The sequence below is a fragment of the Chiloscyllium plagiosum genome, unplaced genomic scaffold (assembly GCF_037043375.1).
Source record: "Chiloscyllium plagiosum isolate Xiang-an unplaced genomic scaffold, Cpla_swu_hap1 HiC_scaffold_27, whole genome shotgun sequence".
Classification (NCBI taxonomy): domain Eukaryota; kingdom Metazoa; phylum Chordata; class Chondrichthyes; order Orectolobiformes; family Hemiscylliidae; genus Chiloscyllium; species Chiloscyllium plagiosum.
This window is the reverse complement of record NW_028270165.1, coordinates 61,600,315-61,625,849: the sequence shown is the minus strand read 5'-3', so window position 1 is coordinate 61,625,849 and position 25,535 is coordinate 61,600,315. Positions and strand designations below refer to the sequence as shown.

The 25,535-nt window shown below is 46.1% G+C and overlaps 1 protein-coding gene and 1 long non-coding RNA gene across 9 annotated transcripts in view; one reads left to right on the top strand and one right to left on the bottom strand.

Annotated features, from left to right (window-relative positions):
• LOC148144388 (uncharacterized) overlaps positions 1-25,535 on the top strand; it is a 46,862-nt gene that overhangs the window by 10,814 nt on the left and 10,513 nt on the right. The window contains exon 3 of one of the 4 annotated variants that reach the window (XR_015751454.1): positions 9,267-9,310. The exons of 2 other annotated variants lie outside the window; for them this stretch is intronic. This is a non-coding gene — a long non-coding RNA (uncharacterized LOC148144388). Of the gene's footprint in view, positions 1-2,342; positions 2,693-9,266; positions 9,311-25,535 lie in introns of those variants that run through there. One more of the 4 variants, XR_015751450.1, reaches the window with a different exon arrangement.
• Positions 7,044-25,535, bottom strand: part of LOC148144389 (uncharacterized) — a 28,343-nt gene continuing 9,851 nt past the window's right edge. For 2 of the 5 annotated variants that reach the window (XM_087974689.1, XM_087974690.1), the window contains exon 2: positions 7,044-8,687. In XM_087974689.1, the coding sequence (XP_087830815.1) occupies positions 7,227-8,279 (1,053 nt within the window). In that variant the 5' untranslated portion in view covers positions 8,280-8,687 and the 3' untranslated portion in view covers positions 7,044-7,226. Of the gene's footprint in view, positions 8,688-9,890; positions 10,062-25,535 lie in introns of those variants that run through there. The other 3 variants (XM_087974688.1, XM_087974686.1, XM_087974687.1) reach the window with 3 other exon arrangements.

The window sequence follows — 25,535 nt, the reverse complement described above, 5'->3', positions numbered from 1 at the left end:
GAGGATTTGAGCTATGGGAGAGGCTGAACAGGTTGGGGCTGTTTTCCCTGGAGCGTCAGAGGTTAAGGGGTGACCTTACAGAGGTTTACAAAATTATGAGGGGCATGGATAGGGTAAATAGACTAAGTCTTTTCCCTGGGGTCGGGGAGTCCAGAACTAGAGGGCATAGGTTTAGGGTGAGAGGGGAAAGATATAAAAGAGCCCTAAGGGGCAACTTTTTCACACAGAGGGTGGTACGTGTATGGAATGAACTGCCAGAGGATGCGGTGGAGGCTGATATAATTGTAACATTTAAAAGGCATTTGGATGAATAGGAAGGGTTTGGAGGGATATGGGCTGGGTGCTGGTAGGTGGGACTCTATTGTGTTGAGATATCTGGACGGGTTGGACTGAAGGGTCTGTTCCATGCTGTACATCTCTATGACTCTTATGATAATTGGTCAACGAGTTAAGTCATAAAGGTTAGGTCATCTTTATCTTGAGATACAAAGGACTTGCAGCTTGCAGAGTGTGGTTAGTACTTTCTCATTGGTCTACTTCTGCATTCTAGTGGTTTTAGTAGTTAGTTGTTTATACAACTATAGACACAAGCAGCAGCTCGTCACGTAGCAATGCAGAAGCCATCTTGTGCAGCTCCTTCAGCCATTTTATCCTATCTTCCAGAGGCCCCATATCCTCTCTCACTCCCTCCATTCTCACTTTGTTGAACCTAATCCCTGCTGTACCTCATCCTGAAGTGTCTGGTTCTTACTGATTAACAGGTGTCACAAAGCTAGTACCTTTTTTTCCTAGAAGATGTTCCTTGGCTCAAGGAGACTGTGTCTTTGACTTTTTTTCCCCAGAGGGGTAATAAACTGGGTCAATCGCTGATCAGTCTGGTTTGGTACAGAGATTAAAAGGATTTTAAGAGGCCTTTTGTTTATATGTAAACTGATGAGATTTCAGGCCAACGTGGTCATATTTTAGAAGTGACCTGTATAAAAAAAGGGGTGTAGTCAGCTCTCGAACTGGTTGGAAGTTCAACAGGGAGCTGTGTGGAAACTCTGTCTCTCTTTTCTGCCTGTCAACTTCAATCTGTAAGTATGTGTTCTATTTATACTGGTTTTCAAATTGAGTTTGCTTATTGTGACTGTTGTATATATTCGAACAGCATAATTAAGTCTAGTTGGATAGGCTGAGTTCTGTAGGGGTTCTTTATTCTGATCTTTGTGTTTTAATTGTGTAATTTTGTGAATAATTGTCTGTTTTAAAATCTAGTAATCAACCAAGCTAACTTACTCCAGGTAATTTTTACTGTACACTTACTGAAACAAATTGCAAAGTTATGGTGTGGGGCTGCCTGCTTAAGAATATTTAGTCCATAACACAGGCCCCCACACAGGGGAGATCTAATTGAAACATACCGAACACTGAACTGCCTGGGCTGAGTGGATGTTGGGAAGATGTTTCCACTGACAGAAGAGACTAGAAACCGAGGGCACAGCCTTTGAGTAAAGGGAAGACCTTTTAGAACCGAGATAAGGAGGAACCTTTCAACCAGAGAGTGGCGAATCTATTGAATTCATTGCCACAGAAGGCTGTGCAGGCCAGGTCGCTGAGGATATTTAAGACTGAGATAGATAGGCTCTTGAGTATCAAGGGGATCGAGAGTTACGGGGAGAAAGCGGGAGAATGGGATTGAGAAACGTATCAGCCACGATTGAATGGGCTGAATTGGCTGATGGGCTGAATAGCCTAATTTTGTGCTCCAATGTTTTATGGTCTCTTGCTGTCCTTAGACTCATGAGGGTGAGAATTGGGAGCAGGAGTAGGCCATTTGGTCTTTCGGGCCTGCACCAGCATTGAACAGATATGAATATACCTACATCGAGGTGGATATGCTGGGACACCTTTCACTGCAGCACAAGAGGTTGAGAGGTGACCTTGGTTTATAAAGTCAAGAAGGGATATTGTTGAGGTGCGTGGCAGATGCTGTTTCCTTCGGGTGGGGGTTTCAAGATTAGGGAGTACATTTTTAAGGTGAGAGGAGAAAGATTTAAAAAAAAAGACATGAAGAGCACCTTTTTCTTTTGGTTTACGTGTGGAATCACTCTTTCAATGTCCTGAGGAAATGGTGGATGCAGGAACTGTCAACATTTAAGACATTTAGATAAGTACATTAATAGGAAAAGTTTGGAGGGACATAGGTCAAACTAGATGGGACTAGTTTAGTTTGTGAATATAGTCAGCATGGACTAGTTGGACTGAAGGGTCTGTTTCTGTTCTGTATTACTTTGTAACTATTCTGTACTGGTCTTAAAAACTTTTTTTTTTAACTTTCCCCATCACCATCCACCAATCAGATGAATTCAGCCTTGAATATATTCAATGACCCTTCACAACTGCAGGAAGACATCCTCAATTCTGAACTCAATTCCTCTTGCTAATATATCACTTGCCTTGCTGATTGCTTGTTTCACCTGTCTGACAATTGGCATTGACTAGTGTAGAAGGACGCTGAGCTGAAAATGTGTTGCTGGAAAAGCGCAGCAGGTCAGGTAGCATCCAAGGAACAGGAGAATCGCCGTTTCGGGCATGAGCCCTTCTTCAGGAATGAGGAGAGTGTGCCAAGCAGGCTAAGATAAAAGGTAGGGAGGAGGGACTTGGAGGAGGGGCATTGGAAATGCGAGAGGTGGAAGGAGGTTAAGGTGAGGGTGATAGGCCGGAGTGGGGGTGGGGGTGGAGAGGTCAGGAAGAAGATTGCAGGTTAGGAAGGTGGTGCTGAGTTCGAGTGTTGGGACTGAGACAAGGTGGGGGGAGGGGAAATGAGGAAACTGGAGAAATCTGAATTCATCCCTCGTGGTTGGAGGGTTCCTAGGTGGAAGATGAGGCGCTCTTCCTCCAGCTGTCGTGTTGCAATGGTTTGGCGATGGAGGAGGCCAAGGACCTGCATGTCCTTGGTGGAGTGGGAGGGGGAGTTGAAGTGTTGAGTCACAGGGTGGTTGGGTTGGTTGGTCCGGGTGTCCCAGAGGTGTTCTCTGAAACGTTCCGTAAGGCGGCGGCCTGTAGAAGGCCCTTTGTACATCCACACATCATTCCTGATGAAGGGCTCATGTTGGAAATGTTAACTCTCCTGTTCCTCGGATACTGTCTGACCTGCTGTGCTTTTCCAGCGCCACACTTTGACTCTTAAACTCTAGCATCTGCAGTCCTCACTTCCTTCACATCCCAATGTGTCACTTTTAACAATGCAACTCCTTTCTGCTTTTTATTCCACAGTAAAGGCTATATTCCCACATTGTGGTAATGCAATTGCCATGTGTTTGCCAACTGAGAACCGACCTGGACCAACATTTCCGTAGTCCGTCCCCTCCCTGGATTCACTCCCTTTCCTTTCACTTGCTGTAAGTCAACAATTGAAGCCCAGAATGCAAAACCAGAAACGGAAAAAAGAGTGCTGTACCTCACAGATGTTGGACAGAGGAATGAAGTTGCAGTCTGGGGTGAAGCTCAACCATCATTCAGGGAGAGATTAGCAGCTTCCAAAGCTCATTGTCCAACTTCCGCATTCAGAGAATGGGGAGCTCTGAATGGCAGGAGGTCCAGTCTCTTTCCTGTCCTCCAGGGCTCTCTATTGGACCATCAAAAGAAGGTCGCAAACCGTTTGTGCGGAAATCTAGGAGTATGCGCAGATTTTTGCTGACACCGAAGAGCATAAGCAGTCCTTTGCTGACTCTGTGACTCTTGTTCTACATAGTTGGAACCTATATCACAAGACTAGGAATATGCCATTCACCCATTACAGCCTGTATTCAACTGTGGCCTAACTGCGCATATTTCAATACAGGTTCAGAAGGGTGCCTGCAGCTTTTTAATAAAATTGAAGATGCTTTAATGATGTTTCTGAATATATAATTTTAGCTGTTCTTCATTTTTAAGATCAGCCATTTCTCATACACCCCGATCTCTCATATAGACTCATCAACATCCATTCTCTCTCTTTTCTTAGAAAGTCATGATACAGCAATCAAAGAAGTCTTGAGGCACAAGAAATAACAGGTGCTGGGGGAAAAAAGGGAAAGAGAATGGCTGGGGGTTGAGAGAGAGAAAATGGACAGGGGTTGGGGGGACAGGGAGAGAATGGACAGCGGGCAGCGACACTACAAATCCCACCTTTCCCAGGACCACAGCAGTCACTTCTCAATATACATGTGGTCATGGCAGCAGAATCATATAATCCCTGCAGGCTATTTGGCCCATCTAATTCACACCAAACTTCCAAACAGCTTCCCACCAGACCAACTCACCTACCATATAGCTCTGCAGCTCCCCCTGGCTTATTTCCCTAAACTGCAGATTGTTGGACTGTGGGTAGAAACCGCAGCACCCAGAGGTAAACCATGCACAAAGTCCACACAGACAGTCCTCAGAGGCTGGAATCAAACCCAGGTCCCTGGCAATGAGAGGCAGCAGCACTAGCCATAGAGTCACTGTGCTGCCCATAGCTTTTGGGTTCTGCTTTGTCTTTGTAGTTTCTGACTGGCTGTCGTCTCCTGACAGTGTTGGACCACACCCACTGCAGCCTCCCTTTCCCACTTCTCCAGCCCTGAGCATATTGGTTCCTGAATCCTGCTGCCAACTGCAGAGAACAGAGACGATCTCTGTCACTATTGTCCCTTACCACCACCTTCTTCCCCCCGCCCCAACTTTGTTCTTCCTCCCACCACCCAGCCAGTTAGCTCCTCCCCCCTGCAGCCCTCTCTCAGATCCTCTTTACCTGCGTGATTCACACTCATACCCACCTGATCCTGTCCACTGACCCAATGAGAAGGCTCTGTCTGGAGATGAATGACCATTACCCGGAATAAAAAGCTGGTTAAGTTTTCCCCTGATGTGTATGCAGCCTGGCTTCCAGCTCCAACTCTGAGCCGAAGGTCTTCCAGCATGTGTTTGCTCTCATCCAGAGCCTCCCACCTTCTGCAAAGCAAAAGATAAGTCCCACCCAGTACTCTCCAATGCATGTTGTGTAACTGCTCAATTGTTTTTAGTGGCCAAGCAGAGGCTGATAGCCAAGTTCGGAACCCACGAGGATGGTCTCAACAGGGACCTTGGGTGACTCCACTTCATTGTTGAAACTTTATTGCTGGAACAGCACAGCAGGTCAGGCAGTATCCAGGGAACAGGAGATTCGACGTTTCGGGCACAGGCCCTTCTTCAGGAATGAGCAGAGAGTGTTCAGCAGGAGAAGATAAAAGGTAGGGAGGAGGGACTTGGAGGAGGGGCGTTGGAAATGTGATAGGTGGAAAGAGGTCAAGGTGAGGGTGATAGGTCGGAGTAGGATGGAGGCGGAGAGGTCAAGAAGAAGACTGCAGGTCAGGAAGGCGGTGCTGGGCTGGAGGGATCCGGCTGAGACAAGGTGGGGGAGGGGGGATGAAGAAACTGGTGAAGTCCAAGTTCATCCCCTGCGGTTGGAGGGTTCCCAGTCAGAAGATAAGACGCTCCTCCTCCGACCGTCGGGTTGTTGTGGTTTGGCGGTGGATGAGTCCAATGACCTGCATATCCTCGGTGGAGTGGGAGGGGGAGTTGAAATGCTGTGCTACAGGTTGGTTGGGTTGGTTCGTCCGGGTGGCCCAGAGGTGCTCTCTGAATCGCTCCGCAAGTAGGCGGCCTGTCTCCCCAATATAGAGGAGGCCACACCGGCTGCAGCGGATGCAGTAGATGATGTGGGTGGAGGTGCAGGTGAATCTGTGGCGGATATGGAAGTTTCCTTTGGGGCCTTGGAGAGAAGTGAGGGGGGAGGTGTGGGCGCAAGTGTTGCACCTCCTGCGGTTGCAAGGGAAGGTGCCGGGAGTGGAGGTTGGGTCGGTGGGGGGTGTGGATCTGACAAGGGAGTCGCGGAGGTGTGGTCTCTACGGAAAGCTGATAGGGGAGGGGAGGAAAATATATCCTTGGTGCTGGGGTCTGTTTGGAGGTGGCGGAAGTGACGGCGGATGATGCGCTGTACATGGAGATTGGTGGGGTGGTAGGTGAGGACCAGTGGGGTTCTGTCCTGGTGGCGGTTGGAGGGGCGGGGCTCAAGGGCGGAGGAGCGGGAAGTGGAGGAGATGCGGTGGAGGGCACCGTCGACCACGTCGGGGGGGAAATTGCGGTCCTTGAAGAAGGAGGCCATCTGTGTTGTACGTATTTTGACTCCACTTCATTGTACACTCACACTCTCTCTTACATACACATGGTCTCTCAGACACACACATACAAACACACCCCACACACGCCTTCTCAGAGGCTTATACTCCATCACACAAACGTTACCAAGCATGCACACTTGCAAACACAAATACATGGGTCTATGTGGTGAATTTGCATTTGCAGATACATTCGATGTGCGCTTTGAGCAGAAATCGGCAGGTAGTCAATCCATGTATTATTTTATAAATTCCTACTTTGATAATAGAACCATTCTGATTCAAGATTCGGATACAGACACACTCAAACTTCACACCTTTCATACATTGAGAGCTGAGATGTCACCTATTTTTATAAAACCTTAAGTCATCTTGAGACTGACTTAAAAAATATTCTGGGATTTATACATTAATGAAGCAAAACCTGCAACCCATTCTAAAAGATGAAAGACTTAACAGCAATCCAGGTTTTTTTCAATATATCATTTCTGTTGCATGACACTGTGATCTTTTGCTTTAAATTCTGTGTCTTATGATCCTGCTCCACAGCTACCTAATGAAGGAGCAGTGCTCTGGAAGCTAGTGCATCCAAATAAACCCTGTTGGACTATCACCTGGTGCTTTTTAACTTTACCCACCCCAGTTCAACACCGGCTCCTCCACATCGTTTCTAGTGAACACGGCCTACACCCTTTACTGCTGCCAGTAAACTTTACAATGCTGATGAAATGGTGCAGTACCTGCACTCCTGAAAAATTTACAATTTCTAACGATAGTAGCTACTCATTCACTACTCCATCTGATACATGACATTGGAAACTTAGTGCAGGAGGCTGAAAGAAATGAGCAGCTTTAAAACAAAAACCATTTGGAGCTCAAAGCTTTCAATGAGAGCCTGAACCCGACGTTAAGTTCAGGTAAACTTTACTGTGACCAACTTTGTTACAGCTTCAGATTACCCCAGCAAAAAGGCATAGAAAAAGTAGTTTTTAAAAAACAGCTCAAGGTCAAAGCGCACACACTCTCCACACCCAACACCACCACCACCGCCAACCCGTTGCTCCTTCAATCCTCCTGCAATGGCGCGTGAACTCGCTGGTGGCTCCGCAGGTTGAAGAAGCGGGTGAAACCCTTCCCACACTGAGAGCAGGTGAAGGGCTTCTCGCCCGTGTGGACCCGCTGGTGGTTCAGCAGGTTGGAGGAATTGCTAAAAGCCTTCCCGCACACGGTGCAGGGGAACGGCCTCTCCCCCGTGTGGACCCGCTGATGGGTCAGCAGGTGGGAGGAACTGTTGAAGGCCTTCCCGCACTCTGGACAGCTGAAGGGTCTCTCCCCTGTGTGGACACGCCGGTGGGTCAGTAGGTTGGAGGAATTGCTGAAGGCTTTCCCGCACTCTAAGCAGCTGAAAGGCCTTTCACCCGTGTGGACCCGTTGGTGGTTCAGCCTGTAGGAGGAACTGCTGAAGGCCTTCCCACACTCTGGGCAGCTGAAGGGCCTTTTCCCGGTGTGGACCCGCCGGTGGGCCAGCAAGGCAGAGGAATAGCTGAAGGCCTTCCCACACTCGGGGCAAGAGAACAGCCTCTCCCCCGTGTGGACCCGCTGGTGCTTCAGCAGGTCAGAGGATTTGCTGAAGGCCTTCCCGCAGTAGGGACAGCTGAAGGGCCTTTCCCCTGTGTGGACCCGCCGGTGGGTCAGCAGGGCAGAGGAATCACCGAAGACCTGCCCGCAGTCAGGGCAGGAGAATGGCCTCTCCCCTGTGTGGACCCGCTGGTGCTTCAGGAGGTCGGAGGAATTGCTGAAGGCCTTCCTAAAGTCGGAGCAGCTGGAGGGTCTCTCCCCCGCCTGGACCCGCTTGTGGGTCATCAGGGTGGTGGAACTGCTGAATGCCTTGCCGCACTCAGGGCAGCTGAATGGCCTCTCCCCTCTGTGGATCTGGTGGTGCTTTAGCAGGTCAGAGGATTTGCTGAAGGCCTTCCTACAGACTGGGCAGGAGAACGGCCTCTCCCCAGTGTGGCTGCGCTGATAAGTCTCTGGGGCAGACGGGGCATAAAAGCATTTCCCACAGTTACCACACTTCCATGGTTTCTCCACAGGGCGGGAGTCTTCCGGTTTCTCCATGGCTGAAGCTTCAGCTGTACGCAAACACTTGTACAGCCCCTCCCCACTGTGAATTCCTGTTTTCAGGCCGTATAGCTGTTACATGCTCCACGCTCAGTGCGCTGCAACAGTAGGGTCTCTCATCTAGTCCCATTGATGCTGAAAAAGTACTCAAACAAGAACCAAAAAGCTTGTTTCCTTCTCACAGAATCATTGTTGAAAATTGTTGCGGTCCTGATGAATTGGGTGACTGTCAGACATTGATGTCAAAGTGAGGACTGCAGTCGCTGGAGAGTCAGAGTCAAAAAGCGCAGCACTGGAAAAGCACAGCAGGTCAGGCAGCATCCGAGGTGCAGGAGAGTCAATGTTTCCGGCATAACGCTTATACCTGTTCATTTTGAAACTTCTGTCTTCAGATCTTCAAATACGCTGCAAAAAGAAATTATAAAATTCATCACTGTCAGTGCAGGGTAGAAATTCAGAACAAGCAATTCTACTTTCTGCAGAATATTCTTTTCTTATTTCACAAAATTGAAAACACCATCCCACTCTCTCCCCCTCTGTTCTCACTCCGCTCTAACTAATTCTTACGGGGCAACCAACAAGGTGACTTTGTCACTGTATAAGTTCAAAATTAATATGAAAGAAGTATTCGATAAGCTGTTGGCACTTAGAAGTTGACAAGGCACTGGGACTTGATGAAATGTATCCAAGGATCTTGAAGAAAGGGACGACAGAAATTGTGGGAGCATTCGACATAATTCAACAGTCTTCCATGGAATTGGAGGAAGTGACTGGAAAACTGCAAACACTTTAGCCTTGTTTAAGAAAGGTTGTAAAGATATACTCAGCAATTAGAGGGCAGCCAGTTTAAATTTGGTGGAAAAGCAGAAATAGTTATTCTGGTCAAAATTAGTAGTCACATGGAGAAAGGTGGATTAGGAAGAGTCAGCGTGGGATTGCTGAAGGGGACATTGTATTTAACTAACTTGATGGTGTTTTTTGCAGAAGTTACAGGCTTGACGAGGATAACACCTCAGCTCTCCTCTTTGTTATCCATCCTGGCTGTCGGAGGGAGTATGGTACACCTGCAGCCTTGACGTAATGCTGAATTTGAGGGGATTAAAGCACCAAAGTGTGACTTCAAATTACTTGGCTTCACGGGTTTTGCTATCATATCTCTCCCATAAAGGCTGACAGAACAGGCTGTGTGCAGGAGTCTGCTGGGCACCACCTTCATTAATCAAAAGGGAAAGAGCTATTGATTCAGCACCTCAGTAAATCTTGAGGCAGTCTTGGCTCCTATGCACATATTGGGATGCATGTAAGGAGATGTTTATATTTTGCTTCTGTACTTAGAATTCAGAAATTGAAGCCAGTGTACATTTTAAAAATATTCAAGATTAAAAGTACAGAGGAGATCAATATTATACAACAATCCAACAACCCCGTCCCAAGACAACAGGCGCCTGACCCTCACAAAGCTGGCGGCCGATTGCCCGGGCAACCCGAGAGCTCCTTCGCCGGTGAAGTAAACACTGAGCCTGTGGGGCTTTTATTCCGGGCCTGAGGCCTCCCCCTAGGAGTTTATAAACTCCCCAGTCTCTCTCCTCCCGCGGGTTCCAATCCTACCCTGTCTCACCGTCTCCTCTCCCCGGGGGCAGGAGCCAGGTCTTGGCGCTCGGGCCTGGCGACCTCCCCGGGATGTTCCTGAAACCTGGTCCTGTTCTGAAGGAGGATCCCCGGACCCGAAACACCTCCTCACATTCCTCCCGACACGAGCTGCCGGACCTGCTCAGCTTTTGCCAGCGGCTCCTGTTCTTCTTCCTTCAGCCACCGGCGCCATTCCTCTCCCACACTCAGTAACACTGCCTCTGTCCGGCCGCGGGACCGACACTGCACATGCGCCAACACATAGGGGGCGTGGTCCACACAAGTCGTCACCAACTGAGGGGGCGTGGCTGGGGGGCGCCCTCCAACCAATAGGGGACAATGGGGGTTGGTTTTCCCCGCCCCCAGCCTGTTCAGGAATGTTACTCCAGACCTTTGGAAAGCTGAAACATCGGGAAACTTCCAGACACAAACAAAGGGATTTTCAAAGATGAATAGAAATAGGTAAGGTAAATTACGAAAGAAACATAGCATAAATTATCAAAAGCTTCTGTTGGTCTGCCAAAGGGAACAGAGTCGCTCAAGTAAATGTTGGTCCCTTGGAAGGTGAAACAGGTGAGTTAATAAGAGGAACACTGAAATGACAGAGCTGCTAAATCAATACTTTTCCTCAGTTTTCACGTTAGAGGACAGCAGGATTATTCGTATTGGAACGAGCAAGTCAAACGCTATAGAAAAGGTAGAATTTAAACAATCAACGTTGATAGGTACACTATTAGGATTGAGGGCAAACAAATCCCCTGGGCCTGATGGCCTACATCCTCGGTACTAAAGGAAGTGGCAGTGGAGATTGTGGATTCATTAGTTACAATATTCCAAAATTCCCTGGACATGAGAAAGATTCATTGAGTTTATTTAATACAGAGATAGGTAGGTTCTTGATTGTCAAGGTGATCAAAGAAAGCGGGAGAATGGATTTGAGAAACGTTTCTTCCATGATTGAATGGCTTAGTTTCTGCTCCTATATCTTAGGATCTTATGGTTCCAGTGGATTGGAAAAATGCTAATGTAATGCCTGTATTCAGAAAGGGAGGCAGGCAATATGTGGGAAATTGCAGACCAGTTAGTTTAACATCTGTTGTTGGGAAGGTGTTAGGGTCAATTATCAAGGAAGCAATATCAGGACGTTTGAAAAGTCAAAACTCTATCCATCAGAGTCAGCATGGTTTTATGATGGGCAAATCAGATTTGACTAAGTTCTTCATAGATGTAACAAGTGGATAATAGGGGTCCTGTAGATGTAATATATCTGGCTTTTCAGAAGGCATTTGCTAAAGTGCCACAGAAAGCGTTAACTCGCAAGGTTATGCGATATGGGCTGATTTATCAGCTTGGATAGGTGGCTGTCTGATGGGCAGAAGATAGACAGTCCGAATTGATGGCTTTTTTTCTGGATGGCAAGATGTCACTGGTCAGGTGCCACAGGGTTGGGTCCTTGGACCCCAGCTATTTACAATCTACATTAGTGACTTGGATACACGTATAAAAGGCTCATTTGCCAAATTTGTGGATGACACATAAATAGGCGTGATGGTAGATTGCACTGAGGATATATGAACCTTACAAATGGATCTGGATAGGTTAGGAGAGTTGGCCAAAATGTGGCAGATGGAGTTTAAGGTGGATAAGTGTGAGGTCATGCATTTTGATCAAAAACAAAACCAGCAAGGCAACCTATTATTGAATAGAGGGTTTGGGGTGACCTGGTGCAGAGGGATCTGGGTATCCTCATTAATGAGTCACAGAAAACTAGCATGCAGGTACAGTAGATAAGTAAGAAAGTAAATGCAGCATTCGCTTTTATCGCTAAAGGAATAGAACATAAAGGGAAGGAAGTGTTGCTGCAACCAAACATAGCATTGCTGAAACTGCACCTGGAGGATTGTGCCCAGTTTTAAACTCATTTCCCCTTATATGGTTATGGTAGGGGATTTAACTTTCCAACCATAGACCAGGACTGCCATAGGTTTAAGGGTTTAGATGGAGAGGAATTTATTGAGCGTGTTCAAGAAAGATTTCTGACTTAGTATGTGGATATATCTATGGAGAAGATGCAAAACTTGACCTACTCTTGGGAAATAAGGCAGGGCAGCTGACTGAGGTGTCAGTGGGGGTGCACTTTGGGGCCAGCAACCATAATTCTCTTAATTTTAAAATAGTGATGAAAAAGAATAGACCAGATCTAAAAGTTGAAATTCTAAATTGGAGAATGTCTCATTTTGACAGTAATAGGCAAGAACTTTCAAAAGCTGTTTGGGGGCAGATGTTTGCAGGTAAAGAGACAGCTGGAAAATGGGAAGCCTTCAGACATGAGATAACGTGATTCCAGAGACAGTATATTCCTGTTCGGGTGAAAGGAATGTCTGGTAGGTGTAGGGAATGTTGGATGACTGGAGAAATTGATTGTTTGGTTCAGAAAAAGAAGGAAGCATATGTCAGGTATAGACAGGATAGATTGAGTGAATCCTTAGAGTATAAAGGTAGTAGGAGTATACTTAAAAGGGAAACCAGGAGGGCAAAAACTGGACATGAGATAACTTTGGCAAATAGGGTTAAGGACAATCCAAAGTGTTTTTACAAATACATTAAGGACAAAAGGGTCACTGGGGAGAGAATAGGGCACATCAAAGATAAGCAAGGCAGCCAATGTGTGGAACTACACGAGATGGGGGAGATACTAAACAAGTATTTTGCATCAATGTTTACTCTGGAGAAGGACATGAAAAATATAGAGTGTAGGGAAATAGATTATAACATCTTTAAAAATGTCCATATTACAGAGGTGGTGGTGCTGGATGTCTTGAAACACGAAGGTGGATAAATCTCCAGGACCTGATCAGGTGTACCAGAGAACTCTGTGGGAGGCTACGGGAAGTGATTGTTGGGCCCCTTGCTGAAATATTTGTATCATTGATAGTCACATGAGAGGTGCCAGAAAACTGGAGGTTGGTTAACGTGGTACCACTATTTAAAAAGGTGATAAGGAAAAGCCAGAGAACCTGACATCGGTGGTGGGCAGGTTGTCGGAGTGAAACCTGAGAGATAGGGTTTATACATATTTGGAAAGGCAAGGACTGATTAGGGATCGTCGGCATGGCTTTGTGCATGGGAAATCATGTCTCACAAACTTGATTGAGTGCTTTGAAGAAGTAACAAAGAAGATTGATGAGGGCAGAGCAATGGACATGATCTATACGTACTTCAGTAAGGTGTTTGACAAGGTTCCCCAAGGGAGACTGGTTCGCAAGTTTAGATCTTATGGAATACAGAGAGAACTAGCCCTTTGTATACAGAACTGGCTCAAAGGTAGAAGGTGGTGGAGGAGAGTTGCTTTTCAGACTGGAGGTTTATGACCACTGGAGTGCCACAAGGATCGGTGCTGGGTCCACTCCTTTCTGTATTTTTTTATGCAAATGACTTGGATGTGAACATAGATGTATAGTTAGTAGGTTTGCTGATGACACCAAAATTGGAGGTGTAGTGAACAAGAGGAAGGTTACCTCAGATTACAATGGGATCTTGATCAGATGTGCCAATGGGCTGAAGAGTGGCAGATGGAGTTTAATTTAGATGAATGCGAGGTGCTGCATTTTGGAAAAACAAATCAGAGCAGCACATCTACACTTAATGGGAAGGTTCTAGGGAGTGTTGTTGAACAAAGAGACTTTGGAGAGCAGGTTCACAGTTTCTTGAAAGTGGAGTTGCAGGTAGATAGGATAGTGAAGGTGGTGTTTGGTATACTTTCCTTTGTTGGTCAGAGTATTGAGCAGAGGATTTGAGAGGTTATGGTGTGGCTGTACAGGAGAATGTTTAGGACCCTTTTGGAATAAGTGTACAATTCCGGCATCCTTCCTCTTGGAAGGATGTTGTGAAACTTGAAAGGGTTCAGAAAAGATTTACAAGGATGTTGCCAGGGTTGGAGGATTTGAGCTATAGGGAGAAGTTGACTTGGCTGAGGCTGTTCTCCCTGGAGCGGAGGCGGCTGAGGGGTGACCTGAGAGGTTGATAAAATCATGAAAATCACGGATAGGGCGAATAGCCAAGGTCTTTTACCCCCCGAAATGGAGGAGTCCAAAACTAGAAGGTATAAGTTTAAGATGAGAGGGGGAAAGATTTAAAAAGGAACTGAGGGGCAACGTTTTCACGCAGAAGGTAGAGCGTGTATGGAATGAGCAGCCAGAGGTAGTGGTGGAGGTGGGTACAATTACAACATTTAAAAAGGTGTCTAGATGAATAGTTCGGATTTAGAGGAATATGGAGCAAATGCTGGAACTTGGGACTGGGCCAGATTGGAACATCTGGTCGGCATGGATGAGTTGAACTGAAGTGTCTGTTTCTGTGCGGTGTGACTCTAAGTCTATAACTGCTTTGACCGAAACGAGACCTTTTTACTGATAATCTTCCTGCTGGAATTTTTTAGTGCACCCAGTTTCAGTCGATTTCTGGTGGGGAAAATTGGCATATGTCCTGTATCCTGGAAATTCTGAAAAATAAAAATAAATAATTCTCTCTGTGAATGGTATAATCCACACCCCGTGATGTGAATGGTACAATCCTCCCCTCCCCTTTTCCTCCTCCACACCCCTCCACCTTCGAATGATGCAATCGTCCCCCTCTGAATGGTATAATCCTTTACTCCCCCACAGCCATTAAAGGTACAATTCTCCAAAGTCTCAATGGGACGATCCTTTCCACACCACCCCGAATGAATGGTACAATCCTCCCCCTGAGCTGGGATTCCCCAATCCCTTTCTGTTTCACATTTCCGAAGCCTTTCCCATTTTGAAAACAGTCTCTGTTTCTGGTCTTCCCACCAAAGTGCATAACCTCAGACTTTCCCACATTGTATTCCATCTGCCCCTTCTCTGACCATTCTCCTGGCCTGTCCAAGCATTCTCAGCATGGACCCCCTTTGGAACTCCAAAGACCCCTTTATGCCAACTCTCTGCCTTCTGCCAGTCAGCCAATCCTCTATCCGTGCCAGTAACTTGCCCCTCCTCCAGGGACACTTATCTTACTTAGCAGCCTCCTGCACGGCGCCTTGTTGAAGGCCTTCTGGAAATCCAAATCGCTCACGTCCACTGGCTCTGCCTTTGTCTAACTTACTCATTACCTGCACAAAGAATCCTAATAGATTTGTCAGACATGACCTCCTGTTGTCAAAGCCATGCAGACTCTGTCCTGTTTTAATATGCACCTCCACATACTTCCCACTCTCACCCTTCATAAAACCTGTTAAGTTTACCCATTTTTACCATAAATACGTTGTTCTGCTCTTTAAAATGAATTCAAGTTTAAAGATTTCATATTATGTATGTACACTACCTTTGCCCTTCATAATATTTAGCACAAGGTATGAAACTGACTGTGACTGCATCAAGTAAAGGAGTTAGTAATAGTGAGAAAGGAGTGGCTAAATATCTAAACGTACCCATGCAACGGTCAAGAAGGCACAACAACGCCTTTTCTTCCTCAGGATGCTCAAGAAATTCGGCATGTCCACAATGACACTCACCAACATTTACAGATGCACCACAGAAAGCATTGAATCTGGGTGCATTACACCCTGCTACGGCAACTGCTCAGCCCAGGACCGGAAGAAATTACAGAAGGTGGTGTGCACAGCACAGTCCATCACGGAAGCCAACCTCCCACCCATGTAATCCATCTACACTTCTCGTTGTCGTGGAAAGGCTACCAACCTCAAAGACCCCTCCCACCCCGGGAATGATCTCCTGCACCATCTTCTGTCAGGCAGAAGATACAGAAGCTTGAACACATGTACCAACAGGTTCAAGAATAGCTTCTTCCCTGCAATTATTAGACTGCTGAATGGTGCTCTCCAATTTGAAATTTAATGTTGACCTTGCTTCTGCGCACCTCATGTGCAGCTGTAACCCTGTATGCCTCACTCTGTCTAAGCGCAGTATGACCTGCATGTCCTTGTTTGCTCGGATCTGACTGTACTGCTGATAAAACAACATTTTTGACTCTACTTAGGTATATAGCACAGTACAGGCCCTTCGGCACTCGATGCAGTACCGGCCCTTTATCCTACTCTAAGATCAGACTGACCTACATACCATTTATTGTACTAACTTTCATGTACCTATCCAAGAGTCGATTAAATGTCCCTAATGTATCTGACTCCACTCCCACTGTTGACAGTGCATTTCACACAGCCACCACTATCCGAGTAGAGAACCTACTCTGACATCTCTCCGAAACCTTCCTCCAATTACCTTAAAATTATGCCGAGAGTGTGGTGCTGGAAAACCATAGCAGGTCAGGCAGCAGCCAAGGAGCAGGATAATTGACGTTTTGGGCATAAGCCCTTCATCAGGAACGAGGCTTGTGGGTCGGGGCTGCTTAGAGATAAATGGGAAGAGGGTGGGGTTGGGGGAGAAGGTAGCTGAGAATGCCATAGGTAGATGAAGGTAGGTGTGTGTGTGTGTGTTTGTGAGAGGTGGGAGTTGGGGGGGTGGCAAGATGATAGTTCGGAGGGGGTTATGGTGCAGATAGATAGGAAAAAATGATGGACAGGTCAGAAGGGGCAGCACCAAATTGGAGGCTTGGGACTGGGATAAAGTGGGGGAGGTGAGGAAACTGTCGAAATCCACATTTGTCCTGTGTGGTTGCAGGGTCGCAAGGCAGAGGATGAGGTGTTCCTCCTCCAGGCATCAGGTTTGGCGATGGATAGGTTGGAGAAGTGGGTGGAGCTGATAGATTGAAAAGTTGACGGACAGGTCAAGATGGCGTGCTGAGTTGAAGGCATGGGACTGGGATAAAGTGGGGGTGGGGTGGAAAATGATGTCTAGCATCTGCAGTCCTCATTCTCTCCTCCTTAAAATTATAGACATTTGTAAGGGGCATGGATAGGGTGAATACCCAAGGTCTTTCCCCAAGGTCAAGTACTAAAGGGGCATAGGTTGAAGGTGGGGAAAGGGACCTGAGGGGCAACATTTTCACGCAGAGGGTGGTGTGTGTATGGAATGAACTGCCAGAAGTGGTGGAGACTTGTACAATTACAACATTTAAAAGGCATCTGGATGGGGATATGAATATGAAGGGTACAGATGAACATAGGCCAAATGCTGGCAAATGGATCACTAGAATCATTTAAGGTATGGACTGAAGGGTTTGTTTCCAGCTCTACAACTCTATAACTATGTCTACATAGTTGGAAACCAATTTCACAAGATGAGGAATAGGTCATTCACCCCTTACAGCCTGTCCTGAGCTGTGGCCTAACTGCACATATTCCAGTGCAAGTTTCAGAAAGATTTCAGCAGCTCTTTTAAAAAATTGAAATGGGTTTAGACTTCAATGATGTTTCTGAATATATCATTTTAGCTATTCTCAATTTTAAAGATAAGAGTTTCGAGTGAACACAGCCCACACCTCCCAGTGCAGCCAGTAACCTTTACAATGTTGATGAAACGATGCAGTACCTGTACTCCTTAAACATTTACAATTTCTAATGATACTAGCTACTCATTCACTGCTCCATCTGATACACAACATTAGAAACTTGGTGCAGGAGGCTGGAAGAAATGAGCAGCTTTAAAACAAAAAACCATCTGGAGCTCAAAGCTTTCAATGAGAGTCTGAGCCCGGCAGTAAGTTCAGGTAATCTTTATTGTGACCCAACTTTGTTACAGCTTCAGATCCCTCCCCCAGCAAAAAGATGTAGAGAAAGTAGTGGCTTTTTAAACAGCTCAAGGTCAAAGCGCACACACTCCCCCGCACCCCCCCCCTCACTTTCTTTACTATCGGTCAGCACAGAGTTGTCCCTTTGTAATTGGATCCTTGGTACAGCCTTAACCCGTGGGGTTGGGAACGGGGGCAGTGTGGAGTGAAACAGACTGCTGTGGGTCTGGAGTCACGTGTAGGCCAGACCAGATAAAGGATGCAGCTGGGACGACTGAGTTAATCCTTTCCCACAACTGCAGTTTCCTTCCCTAAAAAGGGCGTGAATCAGATTGGGGTTTTCTCTCCCCCCCCCACACAAAAAATGGTTTCATCGTTATTCCAATTGACCGTATTCCAATTCCGCCATCTGCCGCGGTGGTATTCAAACCCAACAGATCCCAGAACTGGGTTAATAGTCCAGTCGATAACGGCACTCGGCAGTCGCTTTGTCAGTCCCCCTGCAATGGCACGTGAAGTCGCTGGTGGCTCCGGAGGTGGGAGGAGCCGGGTGAAAGCCTTCCCACACTCAGTGCAGCTGAAGGGCCTCTCCCCCGTATGGACTCGCCGGTGGGTCAGCAGGGAGGAGGAATAGCTGAAGGCCTTCCCGCAATCAGGACAGCAGAAGGGCCTCTCCCCTGTGTGGACCTGCTGGTGGGCCAGCAAATTGGAGGAACGGCTGAAGGCCTTCCCGCACTCGGGGCAGCTGAACGGCCTCTCTCCCGTATGGACTCGCCGGTGGGTCAGTAGGGAGGATGAATCACTGAAGGCCTTCCCACACTCGGGACAGCTGAAAGGCCTCTCCCCCGTGTGGATCCGCTGGTGCCTAAGCAGGGCAGAGACCTGGGTAAAGCCCTTCCCGCACTTGGGACAGGAGAACGGCCTCTCCCCGGTGTGGATGGGCCGATGAATCTCCAGGTCAGACGGAGTATGGAAGCCTTTCCCACAGTTACCACACTTCCACGGTTTCTCCATGTCCGAAGCTTCAGCCTTAAGTAAACGCATGTACTGCCCCTCTTTCCAGGCCGTATAACAGTTTCAGGCTCCACACTCTGTGCGCAGCAACAGTAGGGTCTCTCATCCAGTCCCACTGATAATGAAAATGTACTGAAATAGGAACCAACAAGCTTTGCTCCTTCTCACAGAATTGTAATAAAAAATCGTGGCTGCCCCAATCGATTGAGTGACTGTCAGATATTGACGTGAAAGTGAGGACCGCAGATGGGGGAGAGTCAGTGTTGAACAGTGCGGCGCTGGAAAAGCACAGCAGGTCAGGCAGCATCCAAGGAGCAGGAGAGTCAACATTTCGGGCATAAGGCCTTCATCTGTTCATTTTGAAACTTCTGTCTTCGGATCTTCAAATACTCTGGAAAAACAGATTACAAAAGTCATCACTGTCAATGCAGGGTAGAAATTCAGAACAAGCTATGGAGCATTCTTTTCTTTTGTTATTCCACAAAATTGAAAGCAACATCCTTCTCTCTCTCCCCCCCTCTGTTCTCACTCCGCTCCAAGTAATTCTCCTGAAGGTGCTGATTCAGGATCAGAACAGCAAAAACGTCAAGACTTACATATTGGATAACTCCACCTGAAAGTTAACATCTTTCACAACATTGGGATACTACTGAGAGTGAGGAGGTCTGATTTTGGGAAGCAAAACAAAATGTGTCAATTCAGGATGAATCGGGAATGCAGCTTGAGGAATAACCAGACACGTCAAGGTATTAACACAGACACCAGAGAGAAACTGAACAGAAGAGACGTGGCAAACCTTAGTAGAAAGCCAGAGTCATTAAGATATACCGCACAGTAACAAACCTTTTGGTCCAATTCGTCTATGCTGACCAGATATTGTAAATCAATTTAGTCCCATTTGCCAGCACTTGGCCCATATCCCTTGGCCAATCCACCCTACCTTGCACATCCCTGGACACTATGTATAAGTTAGCATGGCTAACCCACACAAATCTGCACCTCCTTGGGCACGATGGGTACTTTAACACGGCCAATCCACCCTCACCTGCACATCCCTGGGCTATGCATAATTTAGCATGATCAATCCACCCTAACCTGGGCAAAGTTAAAAATCGCACAAACCCGGGTTATAGTCCAACAGGTTTATTTGGAAGGACCAGCGTTCGGAGCACTGCTCCATCATCAGGTGGTTGTGGAGAATAAGACCACATGGCACAGAATTTATCGAAAGACATTTGTGGCCTGCCACTGAAATGATATATTGAAAAAATCTGGATTGTTAAGTCTTTCATCTTTTAGAATGGATTGCAGGTATCATTAATATGTAAATCCCAGAACTTCCTGTAAGGCACCCTCTCAAGATAACACAAGGCTTTACAACAAAAGGTGGCATCTCAGCTCAGACAATGCACGAAAGGTATGAGGTCAGAGTTTGCCTGTATCTCAGTCTTGAGTCAGACTGTTTCTATTTCCAAAGCAGGAATTTATAAAATATTATCTGGATTGACTGCCTGCATGAACTGCCGAGTCTCATCCACCAGCTGAAATGACTGGATAAGGAGGGCTTGATCCCCACAGTGCAATGAATTCCCACTTTCCACCAAAATCCCAAATGTCCACGCTCACTCAGTTGCTCTCTCACAAATCAAATATTTCATTGTAACTTCTTCTGCTCCCAGTAAGGGCAAAAAAATCTTTGAAAGTTGCTCTGAAAGTCCAGTCTTCACAACCACACTTCTGCTTTCACCGAAGACAATTAGTCATACAGCACGGAAACAGACCCTTTGGTCAAACTGTCTGTGCCAAACAGATATCCGAAATTAATCTAGTCCCATTTGCCAGCATATGGCTCTTATGGTTCTAAACCATGCCTATTCATGTACCCAGCCAGATGCATTTTAAAGATAATTGTACCAGCCTCACCACTTCCTCTGGCAGCTCGTTCCATATGTGCACAACCCTCTGCATGAAAAAGTTGCCCCTCAGGGCCCTTTTAAATCATTCCCTCTCACCTCAAACATATGCCCTCTAGTTTTGGACTCTCCTACCTTGGGGAAAAGACCTTGGATATTCACCCTATCCATGCCAGTTATAAACCTCTATATGGCTGCCCCTCAGCCTCCGATTCTCCAGGGTACTTCAAACCCTTCAAATCTAGCAACATCCTCGCAAATCTTTTCCGACCCCTCTCAAAGTTTCACAAGTTCTTTCCAAAAGCAGGGAGACCAGCACTGGACGCACTATTCCAAAAGTCGCCTTACCAATGTACAGCCACAACATGATCTCCCAATGCCTATACTCAATACGCTGACCAATAAAGGAAAGCATACCAAACACCACCACCACTATCCTGTCGACCTGCGACTCCACTTTCAAGGAGCTATGAAGCTGCACGCCAAGGTCTCTTTGTTCTGCAACACTCCCCTTCACTGTGCCAGTCCTGCCTGGATTGCTTGACCAAAATGCAAAACCTCACATTTCTCGAAATTAAACTCCATCTGCCATTCCTTGGCCTGTTGGACCATCCGATCAATTCTAGTTTATAGTGAATTCTGCTTCCTCTCTTATTCTCTCAAAGTTCAAAATCTCCATCCCACACACTCTCCCTCCCTTCTCACTTTGTAGAACCTCATCCCTGCTGTATCTCATCCTGAAGGGTCTGGTTCATGCTGTTTAACAGGCCCACACTCAGGGGAGATCTAATTGAAACATACAGAATACTGAACGGCCTGGACAGAGTGGATGTTGGGAAGATCTTTCCATTGGGAGGAGAGACTAGGGCTCGAGGCACAGTCTTAGAGTAAAGGGAAGACCCTTTACATTGGTGATAAGGAGAAACATCTTCAGCCAGAGAGTAATGACTCTAAGGAATTAACTGCCACAGAAGGCTGTGGAGGCCAGGTCACTGAGGATATTTAAGACTGAGATTGATAGGTTCTTGAGTATCAAGGGGATCGAGGGTTACGGAGAAAAAGCAGGAGAACGTGGATAAGAAACTTAACAGCCACGATTGAATGGTATGAGCAAACCCAATGGGCTGAATGGCCTAATTGCTGTTGCTATATCTGATGGTCTCTTGCTGTCCTGGACACAAACTGCATGAATCCAAGTAAGATTCTGTTAATCCATTTTTTAAGATTAGAATCAGTCTAACCGTTGTGATACAGACAGCCTCAAACAGGGAAACTCACACCTTCAATACGTTATCAGGACAACATGACACCAATTGGGAATGTAACTTTTAAAAAAGGTTTTGCTATTTACATATGAAAGAACTGAAACCAACATGGTTATTCTAAAAGAGGAGAGACTTCACAAATAACCCAGGTCTTTTTCAATATATAATTTCAGTTACACCCCACTGTAAACTTTTGCTACAAATTCAGTGTCTTACAATCTTATTCTTCACAACCACCCGATGAAGGAGCAGCAGTCTGAAAGCTAGTGCTTCCAAATAAACCTGTTGGACCATAATCCTGTGTTTTTGATTTTTAACTTTGGACACAGAGCGTGAGAATTGGGAGCAGGAGTTGGTCATTTGGTCTTTGGAGCCTGAACCAGCATTGAACAGACCATAACTGGATATGAATCTTCCTACATCTCGATGGAAAGGCTGTGACTTTCTTCACTGGAGCACAGGAGGTGGAGAAGTGACCTTATAGAGGTTTATAAAATCATGAGAAGTATACATGAGGTGAATGGCAGGTGTCATTTCCCTCAGGTGGGGGTTTCAGAATTTGGCAGCAAATTTGAAAGGAGAGAGGAGAGAGGTTTTGAAAAGACTTGAGGCAGCTTTTTTTTTAAATACAGTAGTTCATGTGTGGAGTGAATGTCCAGAGGAAGTGATGTTACTTTCAAAAGACATTTGGTTAATTACATGAATAGGAAAGTTTCGGAGGGATATGGGCCAAACACTGGCAGGTGGGACTAGATTAGTTTGTGAATATATTCAACGTGGACTAGTTGGACTGAATGGTCTGTTTCTTTGCTGTATGACTCTGTTACTGTTCTGTACTTGTCTGAAAAACATTTTCTTGCTTTCTCCCATAAACATCCACTTCATTGTTGCTCAAAACTCAGATGAACTCAGCCTTGAATATATTCAATGACCCCCTAACTGCAGGAAGGCATCCACAATTCTGAACACAATTCCTCTTGTTAATATACCACTTGCTTTGCTGATTGCTTGCTGCACCTGTCTAACAACTGGCAGTGACTGGTGTAGAAAGACACTGAACCCCCTTTTTATATCCACATATCATTCCTTATTCCCTTGTGCCTGAAACATCGACTGTCCTGCCCCTCAGATGCTGTCTGACCTGCTGTGCTTTTCCAGCGCCACACTTACTGACTCTAATCACCAATATCTGCAGATCTCACTTTCTCCACATCTCAGCATATCACCATTTAAATAATACACTTCCTTTCTGCTCTTTTTCACAACTTCATATTGTTGTACTCTTTTTCTCATGTTTTCCAATTGTGGTCTTCTCTACATTGGGGAGACTGAGCATAAACTTGGGAACGGTTTGCTGAACGTCGCAGGCGGGTCCACAGTCACTGCCCACTTTAATTCCCCTTCCCACTCCCTTTCTGAAAAGACTATCTTACGCTTTCTCCATTACCACAATGAACCAAATAGTAAATTGGAGGAACAACACCTCATCTTCCGCCTGGGCAGCCTATAGCCTAGAGGACTCAACATTGAGTTCTCCAGTCTCAAATAACCTCACTTCCCATTCTCCCCCCCCCCCCCACCCATGACTCCCTTCTCAGCTCCTTCCCCTCATTTCCACTCATCACTGTCACGAACCAGATTTATTCCTCCCATTCACCAACCAGGTCAGACCTTTCACCTATCCCCAATTCACCACCCTGCCCCAAGGACACTCTTTATCTGCACCCATCCCCAATCCTGAAGAAGGGTTACCCCTGAAACGTCGACTTCTCCACCTCCTGATGCTACCTGGCTTGTTCTTCCAGCCTCCTGCCTGTCTATTTTGCCAATTGCGACACAGACGTGGAGCAACGTTTCCAGAGTCTGTCCACCCCGATTCACTCCCGTTCCTTTCAGTTGCTGCAAGTCAACAACTGAAGCCCTGAATGAAAATAAAGAAATGGAAAAGGTGGTGAGAAAAGAGAGTGCCGTACTTACAGATGTTGGACAGAGGAAGGAGATTGCAGTCTGGGGTGAAGCTCAATCTTCATTCAAAGAAACAGTAGCAGCAGCTTCAGAAACTCAGGGTCCAACTTCCGCATTCAGACAATGGGGTGGCTCTGATTGGCAGGAGGACTAGACTCCTTCCGGTCCTCCTATACTTCCTATTGGTCAATCAAAAGAAGATCGCGCGCCTTTTTGTGCGAACTGCGATGTTCATACCCAGTATTTTGCTGACATCCGGCGGCCATTCGCATGGCGTTGCTGACACTGGCAAACATGCGCTGTATGCTCTATCGGGATGCTGGTGTTACTGACAGATTTTAAGTGTCCAAATGCCAATAGAAAAAAAAGGGGTCGAGCCACAATATGTTTTCCCCGTGGTTCGACATTTTATTGCTTTTGCATTTTGTCTCGCTGCTCAACCTTTGTATGTCCTTTACCCTTGTTGAGAGAGTCTCCCCGTGAGCTGACTGTGGGCAGCGCTTTAACCAGTTACACAGACTGAAGAAACATTACACTATTCGCAGGAGGGAGTGACTGTACACGTTTCCTGAGTGTGATCACACTTTCAATTGTTCATCGGAAACACAGAGCCAAAAGGACACCAGAACTGCAGAGAAGTTGTGGAAATGTGGGGACTGAGGGAAGGGATTCCATTCCCTGTGGGCACTGGAGATTCATCAGCTCAGTCGCAGTGCGGAGAGGCCGTTCTTCAAAATATTATTACAACATTATTTCCCATTGACAAAAACACATTCACGCTGCCTGATTACCTCGAACTCATACAAGTGCCCTATCATAATATCTTTAATAATAGCTTTGAACATTTTCCCCATTACATATGTTAAGTTAAATGGTCTGCAGTTTCCCGTTCTCTGTCTCCCTTTTTGAAGAAAGGATTTTTCCAATCTAAAGAAACCATCCCTGAAACTAATGAGGTTTGGAAAATTAAAACCAATACATTAACTGTTACGGGGAGAATGCGGGTAAGTAGAGTTGAAACGCCCATCAGCCATGATTGAATGGCGGAGTGGACTCGATGGGCCGAATGGCCTTCCTTCCACTCCTATGTCTTATGGTCTTATTTCACTCGCTAATTTCTCTTTAAGAGTCTAGGATGAATTCTTTCAAATACCCGGGACTTATCAGCTCGTAGTTCCAACAGTTTACTCAGTACTAATTCCTTGGTGATTGTAATTTTCTTCAGTTCCTCCCTCCCTTTCAATTCTTGATTTACAACTAGTTCCAGGGTGTTATTTGTATCCTCTCTAGTGAAGTCAGATTCAAACTCTTTTGAATTCATGTGCCATCTCTTTATCCTCCGTTACTGAATCCCCAGACTCATTTTGTTAACTTTTTTTCAGAAAAGCTGACGAAACTTTCCAACCTGTTTTTATAATTCTTTTAGCTAACTTTCTAACCCTAATTGCCGTGCTACTGCCTGCATTATTTCTGATATTTTGCCACAGTTCTCAACTCTAGCATTAACTTGTCTGCGTATTCTATTGAACTGACCTTGATTAAGTGTTGCAAAACACACAAGGGCAAATCTTTCCTCTCCAGAAAGTCTTAGTACTTAACACGATAAAATTCACTTTGAAATATTGTTCATCCAAATTTTACCAAGCACATACTACAGATTCAACATTCCACAATGACACCCAGTTTTGTTATGATCTTTAATTCTGAAGAGAAATTTGAATACCCAATGATTAACTGGAAGAACTCTTCATTAAGTTTTCACATTTTTAAACAAATAAAAATTACCAATTAATTGGAGT